Source organism: Pan paniscus, chromosome 1 (genome assembly GCF_029289425.2).
Source record: "Pan paniscus chromosome 1, NHGRI_mPanPan1-v2.0_pri, whole genome shotgun sequence".
Classification (NCBI taxonomy): domain Eukaryota; kingdom Metazoa; phylum Chordata; class Mammalia; order Primates; family Hominidae; genus Pan; species Pan paniscus.
Genome location: NC_073249.2, coordinates 82532561 through 82552673, shown reverse-complemented (window position 1 = coordinate 82552673; position 20113 = coordinate 82532561). Strand labels below are relative to the sequence as shown.

At 41.4% G+C, this 20113-nt stretch overlaps 1 protein-coding gene across 1 annotated transcript in view; it reads left to right on the top strand.

Moving 5' to 3' along the window:
• Positions 1–7656: 7656 nt before the first annotated feature.
• The window catches only part of POU2F1 (POU class 2 homeobox 1), a 208936-nt gene continuing 196479 nt past the window's right edge, over positions 7657–20113 (top strand). The window contains exon 1 of the mRNA XM_003824595.5: positions 7657–10349. Coding sequence (XP_003824643.1) covers positions 10289–10349 — 61 coding nt within the window. The 5' untranslated portion in view covers positions 7657–10288. The remainder of the gene's footprint in view (positions 10350–20113) is intronic.

Genomic DNA, 20113 nt, shown 5'->3' with positions numbered 1-20113 from the left:
CAGCACTTCGAGAGGCTGAGGCAGGAGGACTGCTGGAGTCCAGGAGTTTGAGACCAGCCTGGGCAACATAGTGAGACTTCATCTCTACAAAATAAAATAAAGTAATTGTCTGGGTATGGTGGCATGTGCCTCCATAAAGGATAAATTGTCTTAATATAAGTTAAACATAATTTAAACATAAATTAAATACAAATGTAATTCCCCATTTATTTAATATTTAAATTAAATATAACATATTAATATATAAACACATGTATTTCGTTTTTGAAATATATATTTATATCCATCCAATGTATATATTTGTTTTGAAGCCTCTTTCTCTTATTTGTTGTTTACTAGTTTTGTTTTGTTTTTTGTTTTTTTTTTGAGATGGAGTCTCGCTCTGCCGCCCAGGCTAGAGTGCCGTGGTGCAATCTCAGTTCAGTGCAACCTCCGCCTCCTGGGTTCAAGCGATTCTCCTGCCTCGGCCTCCCAAGTAGCTGGAATTACAGGTGCATGCCACCATGCCCAGCTACTTTTTGTATTTTTAGTAGAAATGGGGTTTCGCCATGTCAGCCACGCTGGTCTCCTGACCACTCCTGGCGCTCCTGATATCAGGTGGTCCGCCCGCCTCGGCCTCCCAAAGTGCTGGAATTTCAGGTGTGAGCCACTGCACCCGGCCTGTTTACTAGTTTTACATTTACTTCCACCCTACTTCTCAAGCTTCTAATCTATAACTAGATCTTAGGAGAATGATCCAGCGGGTGGTTTTACTGACTTCCTGGTTGTAAGACTGTGTCTTTGTCTTCCTACTTGGCTAAATCTTCAACATCCTATAAAGCTGTAGCCCTAGGCAGAAGTTAGGCCACAATTTTACTCAGTCTCCATTTACAAAACTGTGTGGGAGTGTGAAATGACATAGGTACAAGGTTGTTCATTGTGATATTGAGAGTAACAGAGAACATTTATCTGTAAATAGCATGTGTACAGCAAGAGAGGACTCGAGTAAACCACGGTTCACGCACACAATGAACTACACAGAGCTATAAAAAAGAAAGTAAAATCTCCATGTCCTGATATGAAACAATCTTCTGTACATACAGTTAAGCGACAAAAGCAAGGTATAGAACAGTGCATATGGTGTGCTATCTTTTGTGTAAAAGGGTATGCTATCCTTTTAAGAAAGCGAGAGACACCACATGCCTGTGATCCCAGCTACTTGGGAGGCTGAGGTAGGAGAATCACTTGAGCCCAGGAGTTTGGGCTGCAGTGAGCTATGATTGCGCCTGTGAATGTGAATAGCCACTGCACTCCAGCTTGGGCAACATCATAGAGAGATCCTGTCTCAAAAAAAAAAAGGAAGAGAAATAAGAATATATATAGTTGCGAGAAGAGCCATTGGAAGAATACACAACAAACCAATAAAAATGATTTCCTAAAGAAGAGGGAAAGTGAGACTGGAGTAAACATGAGATTTCTCTGTATCATAAAATGCTATAGTTTGAGTTTTGAATTTTGATTTATGTAATATGTAGATATTAAAATATCTACCAATTACCAAAATAAAAAAAAAAGAGTGTGTGTACCTGTGTGTAGAGGGCAGGATGCTTCCAAGCCCAGAGCCTAGTTCCAAGCCCGTTTTAGCACCTCTTTGTGGTGCTAAAATTCCAAGTACCACTGCCTGCCTCAAGGCAGCTAACCTACTCCTGGTCTGCATTTATGTGCTCTTCCTGGTTTGTGGAAATGATTATTGCTTTTGAGTCTGTTTCTTTTTGGTTTTCTCTTTTTCTATTTCATCTGTCTTGCTGAATATTTGGAGCAGAGGAAATGTTTAGATTTGTGAAACTATTGTGCCATTGTAAGTCCTTTTCCTTTAGTTTTAACCCTTATTATTGAAAATCCTTTAAAAATATTTTTTTCTTACCTTACAAAGTCCAGCACACTCAGAATTACTAAACATTTCTCAGATAACAAAACATAATAGAATGAACTTTATAACCCTTAATTATCAGTATAAAATCATTACATTTCATAGAGTTTAAAATGTCATTGTAAGATGCACCATTATTTTATGTACCATTAGAAAATGCTGCCAAGGCCCAGCGTGGTGGCTCATGCCTGAAACCCCAACACTTTGGGAAGCCGAGGCAGGAGGATTGCTTGAGTCTAAGAATCTGAGAGCAGCCTAGGCAACATAGCAAGACCCTGAGTTTACAAAAAATAAAAAATTAACTGGGTGTGGTAGTGCACACCCCTGTAGTCCCAGCTATTTGGGAAGCTGAGGTGAGAGGATCACTTGAACCCGGCAGGTCGAGGCTGCAGTGAGCCATGATCACACCACTGCACTTGGCCTGGGGGACAGAATGAGACTTTGTCTCAAAAACAAAAAAATGCTGCCAATTAAACTATGATACAGTGCTTTCTTATCAAACCTTTGTAAGGTGCATCTTGATGTCAAAGATATTAAAATGTGAAGAATTGTGCATCTGAATGGGTAAAATAAAGAATTATAGTTGTAGACTTGGAAAATAAAAAGGTTGAACTAAATGTGACCGATCCTAGGATGTTCCAGAAATCCAAAGGAAATATTTTGCCTAGAGTAATGTCAAGTATATGGTAGGTACTCCATGAATGTTTATGAATAAATAAAGGCTTTTTACAAGACATTGGATGGTCATTAAAACACAGCGAGAAGTAGGCAAGAAAATTTGTTTTAAAAATGTTGGCCAGGCGCGGTGGCTCACACCTGTAATCCCAGCACTTTGGGAAGCCAAGGCGGGTGGATCATGAGGTCAGGAGTTCAAGACCAGTCAGGCCAACATGATGAAACCCCATCTCTACTAAAACTACAAAAAAATTAGCCGGGCGTGGTGGCAGGCGCCTTTAGTCCCAGCTACTCGGGAGGCTGAGGCAGAGAATTGCTTGAACCTGGGAGGTGGAGGTTGCAGTGAGCCGAGATCGTGCCACTGCACTCCAGCCTGGGCGACAAGAGTGAGACTCCATCTCAAAAACAAAAAAAAAAGAAAAAATGTTAAGCATCGACTCTGTCTAGGCCTGTACTGTAACATTAAGAATAAGAAGATAAAAAAAAGAAGATATAGTCTAGTCTTTGATAGTTTATACTCTAGTGAAGGAGACAAATGTAACACAGTCTGACAATCAGAGGAGAGATGGGGACTGAAGGAGTAGGTTGTCTTCAGAGGGATATTAATAGTTGAAATAGGGATAGATAATGACACCAAACAGGCTTGCAACATGAGAGGGACACAAGCAGAACCTCGGAGAGTACCTATATTTAATGGGAAGAAAAAGAGGATCCAGTGAGGAAAATCAAGACAGAGTTAGAGAGATCAGAGGAGAAATTGAAGAGCAATTTGTCATTGAGACTAGAAGCAGAGATGGCTTTGAGAAGGAAGGAACGATCAACATTGTCAAATTGCCGAGAGATGGGGCAAGATGAAGAGTGAAGATGTCATCAGATTTGGCAGTTAGGAGGTCATCAGTGGTTTCCAATAAAGTAATTTCAGGAAAATCATTGGAGCAGATGTCAGACTGTAATGGGTTGTTGAGTAAATGCAGGGAGAGTTTATCTAGAGAATGCTTATGAGGAAGAATAAAAAGAGGTAGGAAAAAACAGGAAGGGCAGAAATGTAGTCAATAAATGCAGGGGGAAAAATAGGCATCTCATTGCATGGAAACGAAGTGAAGGATTGAATGTCTAGATGCGAGGGGAAGGCAGGTTGGGGCAGAAGCTGGCAGCTAAGGTGGCGAACAAATCTGGGGGCTCAGAGAAGAAAGGAACAGAGGATATGGAATCAGGCAATCTTTGGTTCAATTCCTAGTTCTGTCCCTTACTGTGTAAACTTGGGCAAGTTACTTAATCTCTGCCCTTCAGATGCTAAAAAATAATCCTCAGAAAAATGACAGATACTCCAACAACACTCCTACAGTAAATATGATAACTTCTAAGAGTTTTTTCTTCTTATGATTTTAATGTAGGCTGATGACATAAGTCCAAAGTACGATTCTAGGAAAGAATCTTACAGGGGACAAAATGATGTATTTCAAGTGCATGGCTTTCTGACAGTTTGGCTTTTAAGAGTATCTAGAGGTGAAATAGCAAATGGATTTTATATTGCATGCCAATGCTAGGAGATGCCAATGGCTGCTCAAAGCACTGGTTGGGTAGAATCATGTTTGAGCAAGAGTCTAGGCTCAGCATAAGAAAGGGTTATGGATTAAAGAAGTTGCCCAGGGGCGTGGAAAGGATAGTAAGTAGCAAGAGCAGTGCCATATACAGTATTTGCTGACACTGAATTAGAAGAGAAAATGGCTATGTATCCATCAGATAGTTCTCCATAAGTGATATTGAGCTTTTTGATAAGTAATGAATTGTAAAGATTTCCAAGAAGTAGAAATATTCTATGCTGTACATTAAGGGTAAGAACATAAATTACAGTAGTCAGCTACAGTCAGAAAGTGTGACATCCTTTTATGAATGTTAAGGCATGTGACCAGTTTACATTCATTAATTTAGCAGAAGGTCTCTCCACCTGCTCAAGGGGGAAAGACCATGGAAATATCTGAGGCAGGATCAAAATCTTCCTTGGAAAAACTGGATACTCTATAAGACATGGACAAAAAGGAGATGAGGGTTCCAGTGCTTCATATCCAATAATCATCATCATTTTATCTTGAAAACTTTTTTTGTTTTTGTTTTTTTTAAGAGACAGTCTCTTTCCATGTTGCCTAAGTTAGTCTCAAACTCCTGGACTCAAGCAAAGCTCCCTCCTCAGCCTCCCAAGTAACTGGGCTTCCAGGCATGTGCCACCATGCCTGGCTTGAAAACTTTTAAAAGTTTCTTTTGCCAAGCTTGCTTAATAGTATTTATAGTATATGCACCTTTAAGCTTGATGTACTTACAGTCTATGCACTTTAGTTGAATCTTCCAAGACAGTGTATTTCATTATATATATATAAATATATATGAAATTATTTGTGTGTGTGTATAAACTATTTTATCTATGCTAACAACGATTCAATTGATTTTCTTGTATTTTCTACATAGACAATAACTTACACATAAAAATGATAATTTCTATGACTTCCCAATATTTGTACCAATTATTTAATTTCATTTACTTTTTACCCTTGCCAAAGTGTCAATAGAATGCTAAAGAGTAATGGCATCCTTTTTTTTTCTTGATTTTATATACTTCTAGATATGTATATATGTACACACACCCCCCCCCACACACACACATATATATATATACCATGTTTTTAAACAAAATCTCATCTTGAACTCCAATACAGGTGAAGCAGAACCATTCTGGCTGAAGGGGACGTAGAGGGCTTGTTTTTCATCAAGGCTGGCACTGACGACTTCACAGAACATAGTTTGAAAGCCTCTGCTGTAAGATTAGTTACGAAATGCATCCCTAGGCCACAAAACAAATTAATTTGCTAGATTAGAATGTTCATCTTTATGAACAGGTGAAATGTTGGGGATGTTTATAAAAAGTAATAATTTTTTATTTAGTCACTTAAGGCAATTATAATCATTAAAATACATTTCCCAGTGTCTGGATTCCCCAGTCTTTAACAAAACCATGTGGTAGCACCAAGAGTTAACTCCAGTACAAGGAAGGCTGTGCCAGTCCCAGTCCTGTGCTTCCCTCTGCCTGTGGAGAAGGTCTGATCTGCTAATTGCTCCTAACAGGGTGTGGTCTTTTGAGAAAAATGGCACTTCAAGGCCCAAGAACACTGCAGGTATTTCAGTCTTCACATCTGCATTCTGGGCAGCAGGAAGACAAAAAAAGGAGGAAGAATAAACTTGCTTGTTTTATTTTTTTGAGACAGAGTCTTGCTCTGTCGCCCAGGTTGGACTGCAGTGGTGAGATTAAGGCTCACTGCAGTCTTAACCTTCCAGGCTCAAGTGATCCTCCCACCTAAGCCTCTCAAGTAGCTGGGACTACAGGCATGTGCCACCACACCCAGCTAATTTTTATATTTTCTGTAGAGACACAGTCTCATACGTTGTCAGGGCTGGCCCTGAACTCCTGGCCTCAAGCAATCCTCCCGCCTCGGCCTCCCAAAACTTGCTTCTTGAAAAAGCATTCCCAGAAATCCCACCAAATTAACTCTTTATAATTCAATAGTCAAAATTTTGTCACACATGGCCACACCTAGCTACAAGGGAGCCTGTGTGTTGCACTTTAGCAAGACAGATGGAACACATTCCTGTTGACACTTTAGGGCTGTTACTAAGGAACATTCATCCAGTAATGGTAACAGTTAGGCAGAAGTAACCACCACTCCCCTGCACTACTGTGCCATGTGTGTATTTTACTATATGTACAGATTCGTGTTACCACTACCATACTCAGGATACAGAACAACTCCATTAACCGCCCCCCTCCTCCAAACTTCCCTTGTGCCTATCCCTTATAATTACATCTTCCCCTGTAACTATCTCCTGGCAAACACTGATCTGTTTTCCATCACTATAGTTTTGTTATCTCATTAATGTCATACAGATGGAACCATATAGTACATGGTATATAACCTTTTGAGACTGGCTTCTTTCAGTCAGCATAATGCCTTTGAGATTCATTGAAGTTGTTGCATATGATAGTAGTTCATTCTTTTCAATTGCTGAGTAGTATTCCATGGTATGAATGTTTTATTCATTCATATGAAAAACATTTGAATTGTTTCTACTTTTTGGCAATTGTAATAGAGCTGCTATTTGTTTCTAAGTGAAGTTAAGTTCTCATCCACATATACCTTTTTATTTGTATTTATTTATTAAAATCATTTTTTGAGACAGAGTCTCACTCTGTCACCCAGGTAGGAGTGCAGTGGCACCATCATAGCTCACTGCAGCCTCGAACTCCTGCCCTCAAGCAGTCCTCATCCCTCACCTCAGCCTCCCAAGGAGCTAAGGAGCTGGGACCATAGGTGTGTGCCACCACACCCACCTTAACTTTTTGCTTTTTGTAGAGACAGGGACTGTGTTGCCCAGGTTGGTCTTGAACTCCTGGTGTCAAGCAATCCTCCTGCCTCAGTCTTCCAAAGTGGTAGGATTTTAGGTGCAACTACTGCACCTGGCCTACATTTTTACTATGACATTATATACAAGGACATTGTTTGTTAATGTGTTCCCTTCCTATACTGAACTATATGTACCCATATGGTTTAATCTGTGACCCCACCAAATCTCATGTCAAATTATAATCCCCAATTTTGGTTGTGGGGCCTGGAGGGAGGTGATTGGATCATGGGGGTGGATTTCCCCCTTGCTGTTCTGGTGACAGTGAGTTCTCATGAGATCTGGTTAAGTGTGTATCTCACAGCTTGTGGAACTGTGAGCTAATTACACCTCTTTGTAAATTACCCCATCTCAGGTATTTCTTTATAGCAGTGGAAGAACAGACTAATACAGAGGTGTTTGGATCATTGGGGTAGATTTCTCATGAATGGTTTAGCACCATCCCCTTGGTGCTGTCCTCATGACAGTGAGTTCTTGCAAGACATGGTCCTTTAAAAGTGTGTGGCACCTGCCCCCCTACTCTTTCTCTTGCTCCTGTTCTCCTGTGTGATGTACAAGCTCCTGCTTGGCCTTCACCACGACTATAAGCTTCCAGAGTCTTCCCCAGAAACATAGTCCTTCCCAGTGCTATGCTTCCTGTACAGCCTACAGACACGAGTCAATTAAACCTCTTTTCTTGTAAGTTACCAAGTGTCAGGTATTTCTTTATAGCAATGCACGAACAGTCTAATACATGTACCTCCAAGATTTTGCCTGACCCAAAGCAAATAACTTAGTGTAGTGGTTAAGAGTACGGTCCCTTGCCTGTGTTTGAATTTTAGCTCTAATACTTAATAGTGGTGTGACACTGGGCAAGTTACTTGACATCTCTATGCCTCAATCTTCCCATCCTAGATAACTGGGATAAAGAGTTTCTACCTCCCAGGGTATTGTAAGGGTTTTTTTTTTTTCTTTTTTAAAGTGATATATGTGAGTTTGCTGAGGTTAAAGTAGTGTCTTACACATTTTCCTATCTTTAGCACCTAGTAAGTTCATGGCAGAATGCAGATGTTTACAATTTTTTATTGAATAAATGACATTAATTTTACAAATAATCCTAACATACATAACTGTATATTCACTATTTTTCTTCAACAAATATGAACACCTACTATGCCCAGGCATTGTGCTAGGCACTGGGGACAGCTGGAAACATAAATAACTCATTAGGAGGAAAATGAAACTTTGATACAGTCTATTTTAAGCTATTTTTGTTCTCACAGAACTATCCTTCCTTAAATAAAAATCCTTTCCATGAAAATTTCCTTTTATAGAAGTGAAACAGTAAAGAATGCATAACACATACACTAGCTTCAATGACTTTCCGAAGGTCATATTAATATACTTTTTGAACCAAAGAGCAAAACTAGGATTAAATAGAAGATAGGAAATTAAATGAGGGTATTTGAGCTCTTTTTCTTAATGGAGATGATTTCAAATTTGTGGTCCCCAGAGCAGGGGCATGTACTTAACTATTTCCAATAAGGTTGTCAATTCTGAGACTTCCCTTACAGTAATGCTGGTGAAAATAACTTAGGCCATATTTCCAGATTAACTAGTTAAATATTTCATTTCCTTAAGTGTGCTGGTTGGCGTGGCTCTAAATAATTAGATTACAGGGCGGTCTAATTATTTGGTTCAGTCATGCACACACCCTAAGGTTTAATTACCACGAACAAATCAATCCCACCCCCAAATCGTTGCCTGTCACTGACAATAGCTTTAACTGTACTTGCACAGTTAAAGGAGTCCAACGAGCATGCTAGGACTGATGATTAAAACTTTACCCATTAAAATAATTGCACTCACTTGGAAATCAGTTTTGTTTTTAATTGTAGAACCAGCAGTTCTACCCAATTTAAACTTCAGTCATATCTCTCAAGACAGATTAACTAGAGCTGATTTTTTTTAAACTTTGCTTACCATGAAATACACCTTTCTATTCTTAAAAAACAAACAAACAAAAATAGGGCTTTAAAAATTCGTAAAATTAGACCTGGGACTTTGTCCAGGGAATTTCGCCATTTAAGATAAAGAAAACTCAGCAACATTATGTCTAGTTACCAAGAAAGGTATGTGCAACGCGAAACCTTTCCCCAATACCATATTTACTCCGAGAAACACAGCAAAATAAAATTCACGATGAAGTTACGATTTCGACATTTTTATTAGTCATCAGCTTACTGCTAGGTTTTAAAAGGTGTTCCAAGGCGGGAAGAAGGCGCGGGGGGAAGCCTCAGAATATGGGGTCTGTTTCGATTGGGGGGAGCGGCGTTAGAGGGGCGTGAAGGCAGAAAGGAAGGGTAGGGCGGAAATTAGCGACTTAATAAGACGCCTAGCTCCCGAGGAAGCCAGCCTGGCGTTAGAAGCAGGTAGAGCAGAAGAGATGTAGGGCTAATTAAAACAATCACACGACACTCCCCCTCGCGTTTGCCGGGGCCGGGTTCTCCTGCACTGGCAGAGCCGGGGGCGGGGATTAGCTCGGATTCAAATTTAAAGCGGGAGGCCCGCGTGTGGCTCAGCAGGTGCTTCATGCCCGGCTCCCGCGGCGGTCGTTTCCGCCCCTACCTGCCCAGAGGGCCGGAAATTACCTAGCGAGGAGCGGCTTATCCATTGTTGCCAATGTTTCAACTGCGCGGAAAGCCTGAAGAAAGTGCGGAGCACAGGGCACGCGGGCCGCTCACTGCCCTTCCACGCGCCCCCACATTTCTGGCCGCTGCGCTCCTTGCCGTGCTTTTACAATGCCACAGGCCACTGGGGGAGACCGGAGCGAAGCCAGGAGGGAAGCAAGGCGGGAGGAAAAGGGAGAAGTGTAAGAAGACACAGGTGCCCGGGACACTATATAATCTGGTTCTGAGCTAGAGGGAGCGCATGCGCCGGCGACACTTCTGGCGGCAGGAGAAAGGCGCGCATGCGCAGAGCCGAGACGAAAAATGAAGCCACAGGGTGCCTGGCTGATTGAGGGCGCTGCTTTAGCTACCGAAGGGCCACAGCGCCCCGAAGGCGCGTGCGCAGAGCGCGGGAAGTGGGTGGAGCTCTTCTGAGGGGGCCGGGGCGAACAGAGCCGGCCTCGCGCGCCCCCTGGCGCGCGCCCGGGGAGAGGAAGGAGCGGGAGGGGGCGGAGAGGAGGGAGGAGGCAAGCAGGGCGGGAGGGGGGAGGGGAGCCAGAGCGAGGGAGGGTTTATCGACCGGGCGATTTTGGTTAAAATATTCAAAATGGCGGACGGAGGAGCAGCGAGTCAAGATGAGAGTTCAGCCGCGGCGGCAGCAGCAGCAGGTAATCATTACAGCATTTTACATATTCATATTCATACTCAACCCCGGCTCCCGCTGCCCCCCCCGCGACTTAGCATAATTTATTAGTACTCAGGATTATTATAATTAACGGCGGGGAGATGGGGGGCCGGGGAGCATTGAGCCCCCGCCGGGCGCCGAGCGGAGGGGGAAAGAGGCTCGGAGCGGCCAGGCGGAGGGGGAAGACAAGGGGCAAAGGGGGCTGCGATCCACTGCCCTCCTCCTGCCCCCGGCCCACCCCGCCGCCGCTCGCCGCCCGCCCGTCGGCACCGGCCCTCCTCCTCTGCCGGCCGCCGCTGCCGCCTCGCCGCCGTGCCCGAACCCGAGCGGGTCCGCGGCGGGGCGGCGGGGCCGGGGCAGAGGGAGAGGACAATAAAGACATTTTACATATTCATAGCTGCTGGGCCGGCGGGGCGCAATAGGGCGCGGGCGGGCGGCCGGGGCCGGGCGGACGCGGGGTGGGGGGCGTGAAGGGGGATGGAGGCGGCGGCGAGCACAATGCCGGGGAGGCGGCGGGGCCGGAGCGGACCCCGGCGGCCGGACACCCGCACGCGTTTTCCCCCGGGAGCGGGCCCGGGCCGGGGGGCGCTGCCCGCCTTGGGGGGCGGCCCTCAGGGCAACCGGGGGTGCGCGCGGGGGGAGCTCCCTGCCCGCGCCCCGCGCGGGGCTGAGCCCGGGGGTCACGGCCCCAGGCACCTCGGCCGCGCCCCACGGGTCCCCAATGTGGTGGCCTGACCCAAGCCAGGCCTGCTCTCTAGGTGGGTAGGGGTGAGCGGTCGTGGGCGCTGCGAGGTGGCCTGGGGCGGCGGGGGTGGGGAACCCGCGCAGGGGTCTGCGTGCCCCCCCTGGGGGGTGGACTGGATTGGAAGGAGTCCTTGGGGCAAGTTCCTTCCGAGGGGATGTCCTCTGGGGCGGCCCGCGCGCCCCAGGCCTGCGGTCGGTAGCCCCTTTGCGTTGTCGGCCGGGGCTTCGCGGGCGAGTTGGGCTGGAGGTGCCTGGCGTGGTCTGACCTCCGTCTCCCTTTGCCCCTCCCCGCTGCCCCCCCTCAGTTCCCCCCACCCCCTGCGCCTGACCGGGACGCACGGGGCGGGTGGCCCTCCGGGGCCTCTCGCTCCGAGGCCCCAGAAGCGCCCAGAGGCCTCCCGAGAACTTGGATGTAAAGGGCTGCCCTCCTGCCCCAGAATGGGCTGGCCTGACAAGTTGATCGTATTCTCGATTTCCTCTCTCCTGTTGGGAGTCGGTGGGGAGGGACGGGGATCCCCCTCCCTTCTTCTGTGGCGGTGTTTTCTCGCTGTGTGCTGGGTCGTCTTTACTCTCTGCTTAGCTGAACCTCTTCTCATTTGAATAATGTCTAATTCGGGGAGGTTTATATTATTGAAATGGCCGCCTGGCTTTCCCCGCCTCTCATGTTTAGTAATTCAGACCTTTAATAACAGCCACTCACAGCCCAACGCCGTGTTTATATTTTACATTCGCCCCATGTGCTTTTGTGGTTCGATATGATTCTTTTTTTTTTCCTTGGCAATCCGCAGGGCTCTGAGATCAAACCCAGGCCGTGCTGGGAAGAGAGGGGGGAAGCTAGGCCTTGGCTTCTCTAGCAGTTGCCTAGGCCTCATGTTCTCTGCTGCTTGATTTATTTACTAATAACCAAAATGACTACCTCCACCAACTTCCACACACTTTCCCCTCCTCTGCGGGCAAAACAAACTCTCTTGGGGCTTTACTAGCATTAAAACAGGTCCTAGCTAAGTATCAACTCTGTGATGGTTTGTTTTCTCTTAAAAAGACTTTTTTATACTTTGCAGTAGTATTGGGCCTAGGGGGAAAAAATCTGTCCTGTATTTCATTTTCAGAGCCTATGAAATCTATTTTGGTTTAATCCAAATCACTTTGTTTTGGGGTTGGGTACCCCGGTTGCTCCCCACCCCCATGTTAAATACTTTAAGGCTTTGTAAAGGTCTGTAGTATTTGTAAAACTGACACTTTTTTTTTTCCTCTAGGAGTTGTGGAGTAGCTAAATATTAGAAATTCCAATTAACAACACTTTCATAATTTCTTGGTGTGGTGCTACCTTTCTGACATCTTCATTCTAATTTAAAATGGAGCTGACGTTAATTTTGTGCTATCATTGTCATAGACTTGCTTATTTTAATTGTAGCACTACTGAAAACAAAAAATGGGATTATGTTTTCTTTGAGTATTTGTGTCATGATTAAATGAGTGAAAAGAGAAGAATAAACATAGGCATTGCGTTTACCCTGATCTTGGAACTTATTCTCCTCCCAGCACACCCGCCCCTCCTCTTTAAGTTGTCAGAATTGATTTTATGTTTTATCTAGACTTAGGACAGTTGGCTTGTGAGAGGCAGATTAACTTTTACTGTTTAGAGGAAACAGTAATTTTGATTTTTGGTCTTTCCTGTGGTAAAATTTTCTTTTCACATTTTTATTTTATGTAGGGGTGTGTGTGAGTGTGAGTGTGACTAGTGTTGCCTGTCACTGGTGGATGTTTACCGCTGCGTAGTCGAGGGAAGTATTAGAGGAGTGGGGTTTAACACTAATGTGTTAAACCTTTGAAATTATGTTAAGACATTTTGGTGAGTGGCTAGCTATGTATTTTGTGGGACTTTGGTCTTCAGTTTAATTTGTAACAAAATTCTAGGTTTGATGGATTAAACGCAAGCTAATTTCAAATAACCAGTTCTCACCATTTTTCTTCTTTCACTCACAGTAGGCAGGCCCTGAATGCAGCAGGAAAAAAAAAAAAATCTGTAGCTTTTAAGAGAACCTTCAGGTGAATGACTGCTTCAGAGACCTGAAGTATGAGGTCAGATGGACAAAAAGCAGCAATATAATTTCATGCCTTAAATAGCATATGTTTTTGCACCCGATTCCCAAGATGTGGTCAAACGGATGATGTCATTGGACAGAGGACAAGGTGCAGTTAATTTGATTTATTGTCCTGAGGTGAAGTGTAGCAGTGAAGCCTTCTCATAGGGAAACCATTTATTTCGGGACAATTTCCTTTATAGCTGCAATTTAATCACTACTGAGGCCGTAGATATTTTATACAAAATGATAAAATGTACATTGGATTTTACAAGCAAAATTTCACTGTTACAGTTTTTGTAATACAGAAAAGGATGGATGTTGTTAACTGGCCTTATATTTTGGTTCACTTTTAATGCTATTGTAAAAATTCATTTCCTCAAAATTCTCAAATGGAGTATTTGGGTTTTAGATAGATAGTCATAGAAGTGACCCATATAAATGTTTGTTGTGATCCCCCAGACTTTTATAAGAAACTGTGTTTCTTAATCAGAGCATAGCTTAGGCTAATGGAGAGACCATTTGCCTTAGAATCCATTTCAGTGAATAAAGCAGAGTTGAGAATGAGGGCTGTGTATTCTTTAAGGTGGAAATGATAATGTTGAAAATAAGGTAGAATACTCACAGGAAAGCATGTGCTTTTAAAACAGATTTTTTAAAAAAAATTCAGAATTCTTTTTGGATTTATCTTAGTCTGGACAAGTTTGTTTTGTTTTGATTAGTGATTTTAAAATTGTTCCATTGCAACAGTGATTGCACTTAGAATTTTTGACATATTAATAGATTTTCTTGTAAGACATTTCTCATATTTTTAATTATTAGTTTATTTTAAGGTGATGATTAAAATTCCCTGAGAATGTGATAAAATTGCTTTATTTCTAACCTGAATTTGTGATCCAATTTTGATAGAGTATTTTAGGTTACTTTTGAACCCGCATGAGTTTATAACCTGCCTGTCTCCTTTTGCATCTGTCAAGTAGTTTCCCGTGTATTTCTAGGAAATCCATTGTCACTGTCTTCTTTTTTTTTTTTTTTTTTTCCAGACAGAGTCTTGCTCTGTCTCCCAGGCTGGAGTGCATTGGTGTGATCTCGGCTCACTGCAACCTCTGCCTCGTGGGTTCCAGTGATTCTCCTGCCTCAGCCTCCTTAGTAGCTGGGACTACAGGCATGCGCCATGACGCCCGGCTAATTTTTGTATTTTTTGTAGAGGCGGGGTTTCACCGTGTTGGCCAGGCTGGTCTCAAACTCCTGACCTCAAGGGATCCACCCGCCTCGGCCTTCCAAAGTGCTGGATTACAGGCGTGAGCCACCATGCCCAGCCCGTTGTCACTTTCTTAACTCTCCCACCTATTAATTACAATGATACTTTTGAATCAAGGTCTTGAAAATTCATGTGACAGCTGACCAACTGTTTTTGATTTCTAAAGGACTGTTCTGCTTCCAAACCATTACCGTAAAAGCAATTTTTAACCTCTTCCCTCAAATTAGTTTGTAATTCCTTTCATTTTGTCATTGTCAAAAATCCCAGTAGACAAGGAAAAAACAAACCGTAGCTATTATTCAGGTTCAAATGAATTCAGGTGTAGTGTTCTGCCATATTTTAAATTTACTATTCTCTACATCAATAGGTAGTATAAAGCAGTGTAAATAAAATATGTTTCATTGCCGCCTAGTTTGAAGTAATTGTCAATCTGCCATTCATCTGGTTAGTGGATTTTGCAATAAGTTCAGGGCTCAAAATGTTACGTTGCTCTTCTCAAGCCACCAAAGATGTATAATAGACCCTTGAATATCTTAGGCAGGTGGTTCTGAAATAACAGAAGTGGAAATTTGAATGTTATCTTTAAGTATTTTCTATTAAAAATTGAAATATTTGACCTGTTTCTTGAATCTGTATTGCTTCATCTTGAATTTATTTGTGTTTTTTAAGTTGGTCACTCATTTTCATGAATGTTTCCTTTGTACTTGGAAGACTGTAATATTATGTAGTAGTGATTGCCTTGTTGTTATCGGTTATTTTTGTTTTGTTTTTTAATGTTGAAACCCCATAGTTGTAATCTTTGCATATTAGTCTTTCAAGCACCATTAAAAATAATGTTATGTGATTCATTAATTTGCCTTTATATAATTGCGTTAATTACACAGTTTTTGTGATTAGTAAAGACTTGCTATGAAGCCTGATTTTAAGCAGGAATGTGTTTTTCCTAATGAAAGTGATTGCATTTGAATTTAGAACTATTCAGGTAATTTGCGTTTAGGGAACAGACCAAGTCACAAACAAAACATGCCCCCTTTTGGTCATCCATGTTCTTGTTTCTGATCCCTCCTTAAATGCTAAATGCCTGAGCAAATGTACTTACTATTTCTTGGGCGTTAGAGTTGAAAGTTGTTGATTTGATTCAGTGACATATCTGCTTTGAATTTCTGTACCCTTTCTGCATGAATTTTTTCCTTTTCCTTTTTTTGGGGTAACTTTGAGTCACCATTTTGCTTAATTCTTACTGTGTTGCTTAAAGGATGTAAATATCCTTTTGAGTGGTTGAAAGGGATAATAATTAAGGTTCACAGAGAATAGCAGTTTCCTTATGCATCTTTTGCTGGACATTTTTGTGCATTATTGACATTTCATAAGTAAAGAGAATTGAATAACTGTAGATTTTAATTCTTCTTAGGAATAAATTGGTTTGTTTTGTACCGAAGTATTTCTGTGTTCTAAACAGGTGATGAGCTCTTATAAACTGTTTCAGCAGTAATAACAATGGAAACAAAAATAGCCTGAGTAGAGCTATTGCCTGACTTACTTGATCCGTTTACAGTATGTTTAGAATTTGGAATATGAGAATTGTCTTGAGTTTCAGAAGTTCTGATTTGAAGATGCTCCTTTGCATACAGTGCATGTGGTTATGGGGTTCTGTGTGTTTTTATTATGGGGTGTGAATTTTTTGAGCATTGGTATCTTTGTATACTCAGTGACTAATAGAGCTCTTTTGTTTTTGGGTTTTATTTATTTATTTATTTATTTCCAATTAAGCAAGCACTCAAGATTTCAGTGTTGCCTACATTTGCTGACAGGACTAGTAATTGAGCAAAAGAAGAATCAGCAAACCTCTAGATTTATCAGATTATCTTTTATTCATTTATTTTCTCTTATTTTTAATTTTTTTTAAGAGATGGGGTCTTGCTATGTTGCCTAGGCTAGTCTCAAACTCCTGGGCTTAAGCAGTCCTACTGTGGCCTCCCCAAGTGCTGGGACTACAGGCATGAGCTACCACACCTGGCCCAGATTTCTTTTAAACTGCTGGAACTCCTGGGCGTTTATCCGGAGAGGATACATTATACTAACTTTTTTTTAACAGCCAATGTTCACATTCCACAAAGCTAAGTGTTTGTAGTAGCTTTACTAAGTCTTCAATATTGAAAGTCATAGCAAGTGCAATTTATCACATTATTTATTTCATAATTCTTTGTAACTTTATGCTTTTTATGTTGGAATATAGAAATGGTATATGAAATTAAATCAATAATAATAATTATTACGGCAGGTTCCCCCCCCCCCGTTGAACTTTCTCTTTGCAATAGAAGATGTAAACAGGAATGGCTGGAAAATGAACAATATGCTGTGTGTTAAACGACTCATTTGTGCTTAAACATATGATTACCTTAATGGAGTTGCACTGATACCTTAAAGGGAATATATTTTTATATGGAAAAGTGACTTAGGTGTTTTCTTGTTTTAGTACACTTATTTTAGTGGTCTGCTTAATGAAAAATACAGCCTTTTTTGGCTGATTCATACTGCAGCAAGCAATATTATAATTAATGTTTTAAAGTAGTTACCATCCTAGTCTATAAAAGGTATCTGCTATGTACCTGGTCCTATGCCTATAGTCTTTGGGGATAAGAAGGAAATATGACTGCTGCGGAGGAGTTGGTATGTTTACTTAAGCAGGAAAAATTGAAAAACAGTGTATATAATTACATATTAAAATATGTAACAGATAATGAAGATCGGAGAATAGATCAGAGTGTGTCCAAGTTTGAAAGAGCCAGAGCATCCTAGAATATATTATAGCTGGAAGGTAATTTAGATATAATCTTTGCTAAAGCTTTTGCTTCACAGATGAGGAAATATTTTCACAATGGTTTAGTGACTTGCTCACAGTCACTTAACTATTCAGTAACAGATAAGAACACAAGACTTCTTTCTCCCACCTCCCAGTCTCTCCTCCTGCCCCATTGCTGTCAGTCAGAGAAGGCTTTATGTAGAAGGCGAGACTTTTAAACCGAGCTTTAAAGGGCAAAAAGAATTTAGAGGAATGGGAATACAGAGAAGGCCATTGAAGGGGAGGTTGTGTTCAACATTGTGATGTATAGGTAAAGAATGAGGAAGCATTTGTTCTATCTGCAGGAAAGCTGTTGGAGGATTTTGAAATAGGGACTGATGTGATAAAAATGGTGTGTTAGGAGTAATGTGGTGTGCAGGATGGTTTGAAATAGGAAGGGAGAGATTAGATCCATAGAAACCAGTGTATAGAGGTATTTGGTTTATTAACTAATTACTGTAGGTGCTACTAGAGATACAAACATAATTTAAAAATTACTTGACCTCAAGAGACTTCCAGTCTAATTTATGAAATAGATAAGTCGTGATAAAGGTGTTGAGGATATTGTCCAATTACATTACATGGAATAAGGACGTTTGGGAGAAATTCTTGCCTGGCCTTTACAGTAGAAACTATTTGTTTTTAGTCTTATGGACACTGAATTGTCTAATTGACTTAGTTTCCTTTTCAAATCGAATTACAGTTTGATTTGGTCAAATTTAGGTCAAATTATTAACCTGAGAAGCACATGCATAGGCAATTATGTTTGCATTTCTTAGCCTGATTAGTAGATCAATTTTTTGTCCATGCATTTGTTTTGTATTTCTTTTATTGCTTCCATCTTTAAACTCTTTTTATCTTGTTTTATGTGGGCCACCTTACATCCTTTCTGGAGCAAGGCAGGTATAAATAATATTACCATAACCATGGCATAGTGATAATGTCTGTATTTTTATAGTACTTTAAAATTTATAGCCACATTCTCATTTTCATTACCTCAGTTAGTCCTTTCAGGCAAGCGTTGCTATACCCATTTTATAGTCGAGTAAAATAAAACTTAGATTAAGTGACTTTCTCAAGGTCCTGTGTTTTTATAAGCATTAAGTGTGGGTAATAGCAAGACTTCCAGCTTAGTTGTTATTTAGGCTGTGTATTAAGGCACTTTGGGGCTCTATTGTGGAGAGCTCTGAATCCTTTGTGTTGGTGTAAGAGTTTGGATTTTATTTGCTAGGCAGTAGGAAGTCACTGAATTTTTTTTTTAAATTTTTTTTTGTTATGGACAGTGCCATGATCAGAGCCCTTAAAGTGTTTAGCAGCTAATTAGATGCAAAGAGATTATCAAGGTTTTGAGTTTAGGTTATCCAGAAAAGAGCATTACCATAAGCAGATGTAGGGATGTTGGGAAAAGGAGCCATTTGGGGAGTAAGTCAGTGAATTCACTTTGACATGTCATTTGAGACATGTTTGGGTGGGTCTTATTGGGTTGTAGATTCCTTGTGAAAATTGAAAATTTTTTAGTGAATTAAATGTTTGATAAACATTAATACTAGGGTTGAGATTTATGCTCATGCCACTGTGCGTGTGGACTGAATATTGAATCTGAACGTTGTAAATTCTAGATATCTCATTTTGGCTTTGGCACTGTCTTCTAAGGTTATTTCCTTCAACAATACGATGGTGATAATACCAGTGTTAGAGGGATGCTGTGGGGAGTATCAAATTGATAGCAGAAGCATTTTTAAAGTAACTCTGTAATAGTTTTTCTTACATGAGCACAGGAGTAAAATCAGGAATTTTATTACTTGTGCTGCTGTAGAGAAGCAGAAGCTTTAGCAGCCGATGGATTCTGTGGGGCACCTGACTGTAGGTTGTTCATTTTTTGGTGCAGCCAGCATCTTAGGAGGAATGGACACTCCTAATACTCTTCTGAAAACTTTATACAGTGGAGGTGTTGCATTGAAGCAAATACAACTTACCTTGATTTCAGGGCATTCTGTTATCTAGCCCCTACCCTTGCCTATGCATTCTTATCTTTACTACTTCCTTAAATAGCATGACTCAACAATTCCATCAAGGAAGTTCCCTTATTGTCCATTTCTACCACAAATACAGCATATTATCAGATTTTAGTTTTTAAAGAAATTTCCCTAAAATTTGAAGATCTTTCTTGGGAGGATGGCTGTAATTTATCCTGAGACTTACCTGAGCCTTTCTCCCATTACCATCCTTGCAACACCAATCCCAATTTGAGACACATGACCTGAAAGTGTACCCAGTGTTTTGGTCAAGCCAGTGTGTTTGGGACGTTGTGTGAGAACCTTTACTCACACTTTTTCCTCCATTGGAAGGCCATGGTGTATGGTATGGTAGAGTGAAAAAAGGTACTGGGGGGTTCAGAGACCTGGCTTCTCTGTCACTAATTAGCTTAGTAACTTTAGGACAAGTTACTTCACCATGGATTTTTTTTTTTAATTGCATTTGTAAAATAAGGGATTTCAAACTTTTAAAAGCCTTTGGTGTTCTTTTTTAAAGGCAAAAGTGGAGCTGTTCTGATTAAAATTGGATATTGGAGCAAGAAAAGCATTTTCCTCCTCCTTTCCACAGTAGCTTTTGAGGCACTTTCACAGGGTCCTTAGGACTTCTGCTGGTCATGACTTGAAAACTTTTGTCCTTATTTATCTTAAGGGACCTGTCTGTCCATTTCTTTATCTCCACAAATAGCCATCTGTCAAATCTGAGCTCCTGTCGTACTTTCTCTGAAATTAGCACTTAATTTGTGTTCAGTTACCCAATTCAGCACTTCATTATACACAGTC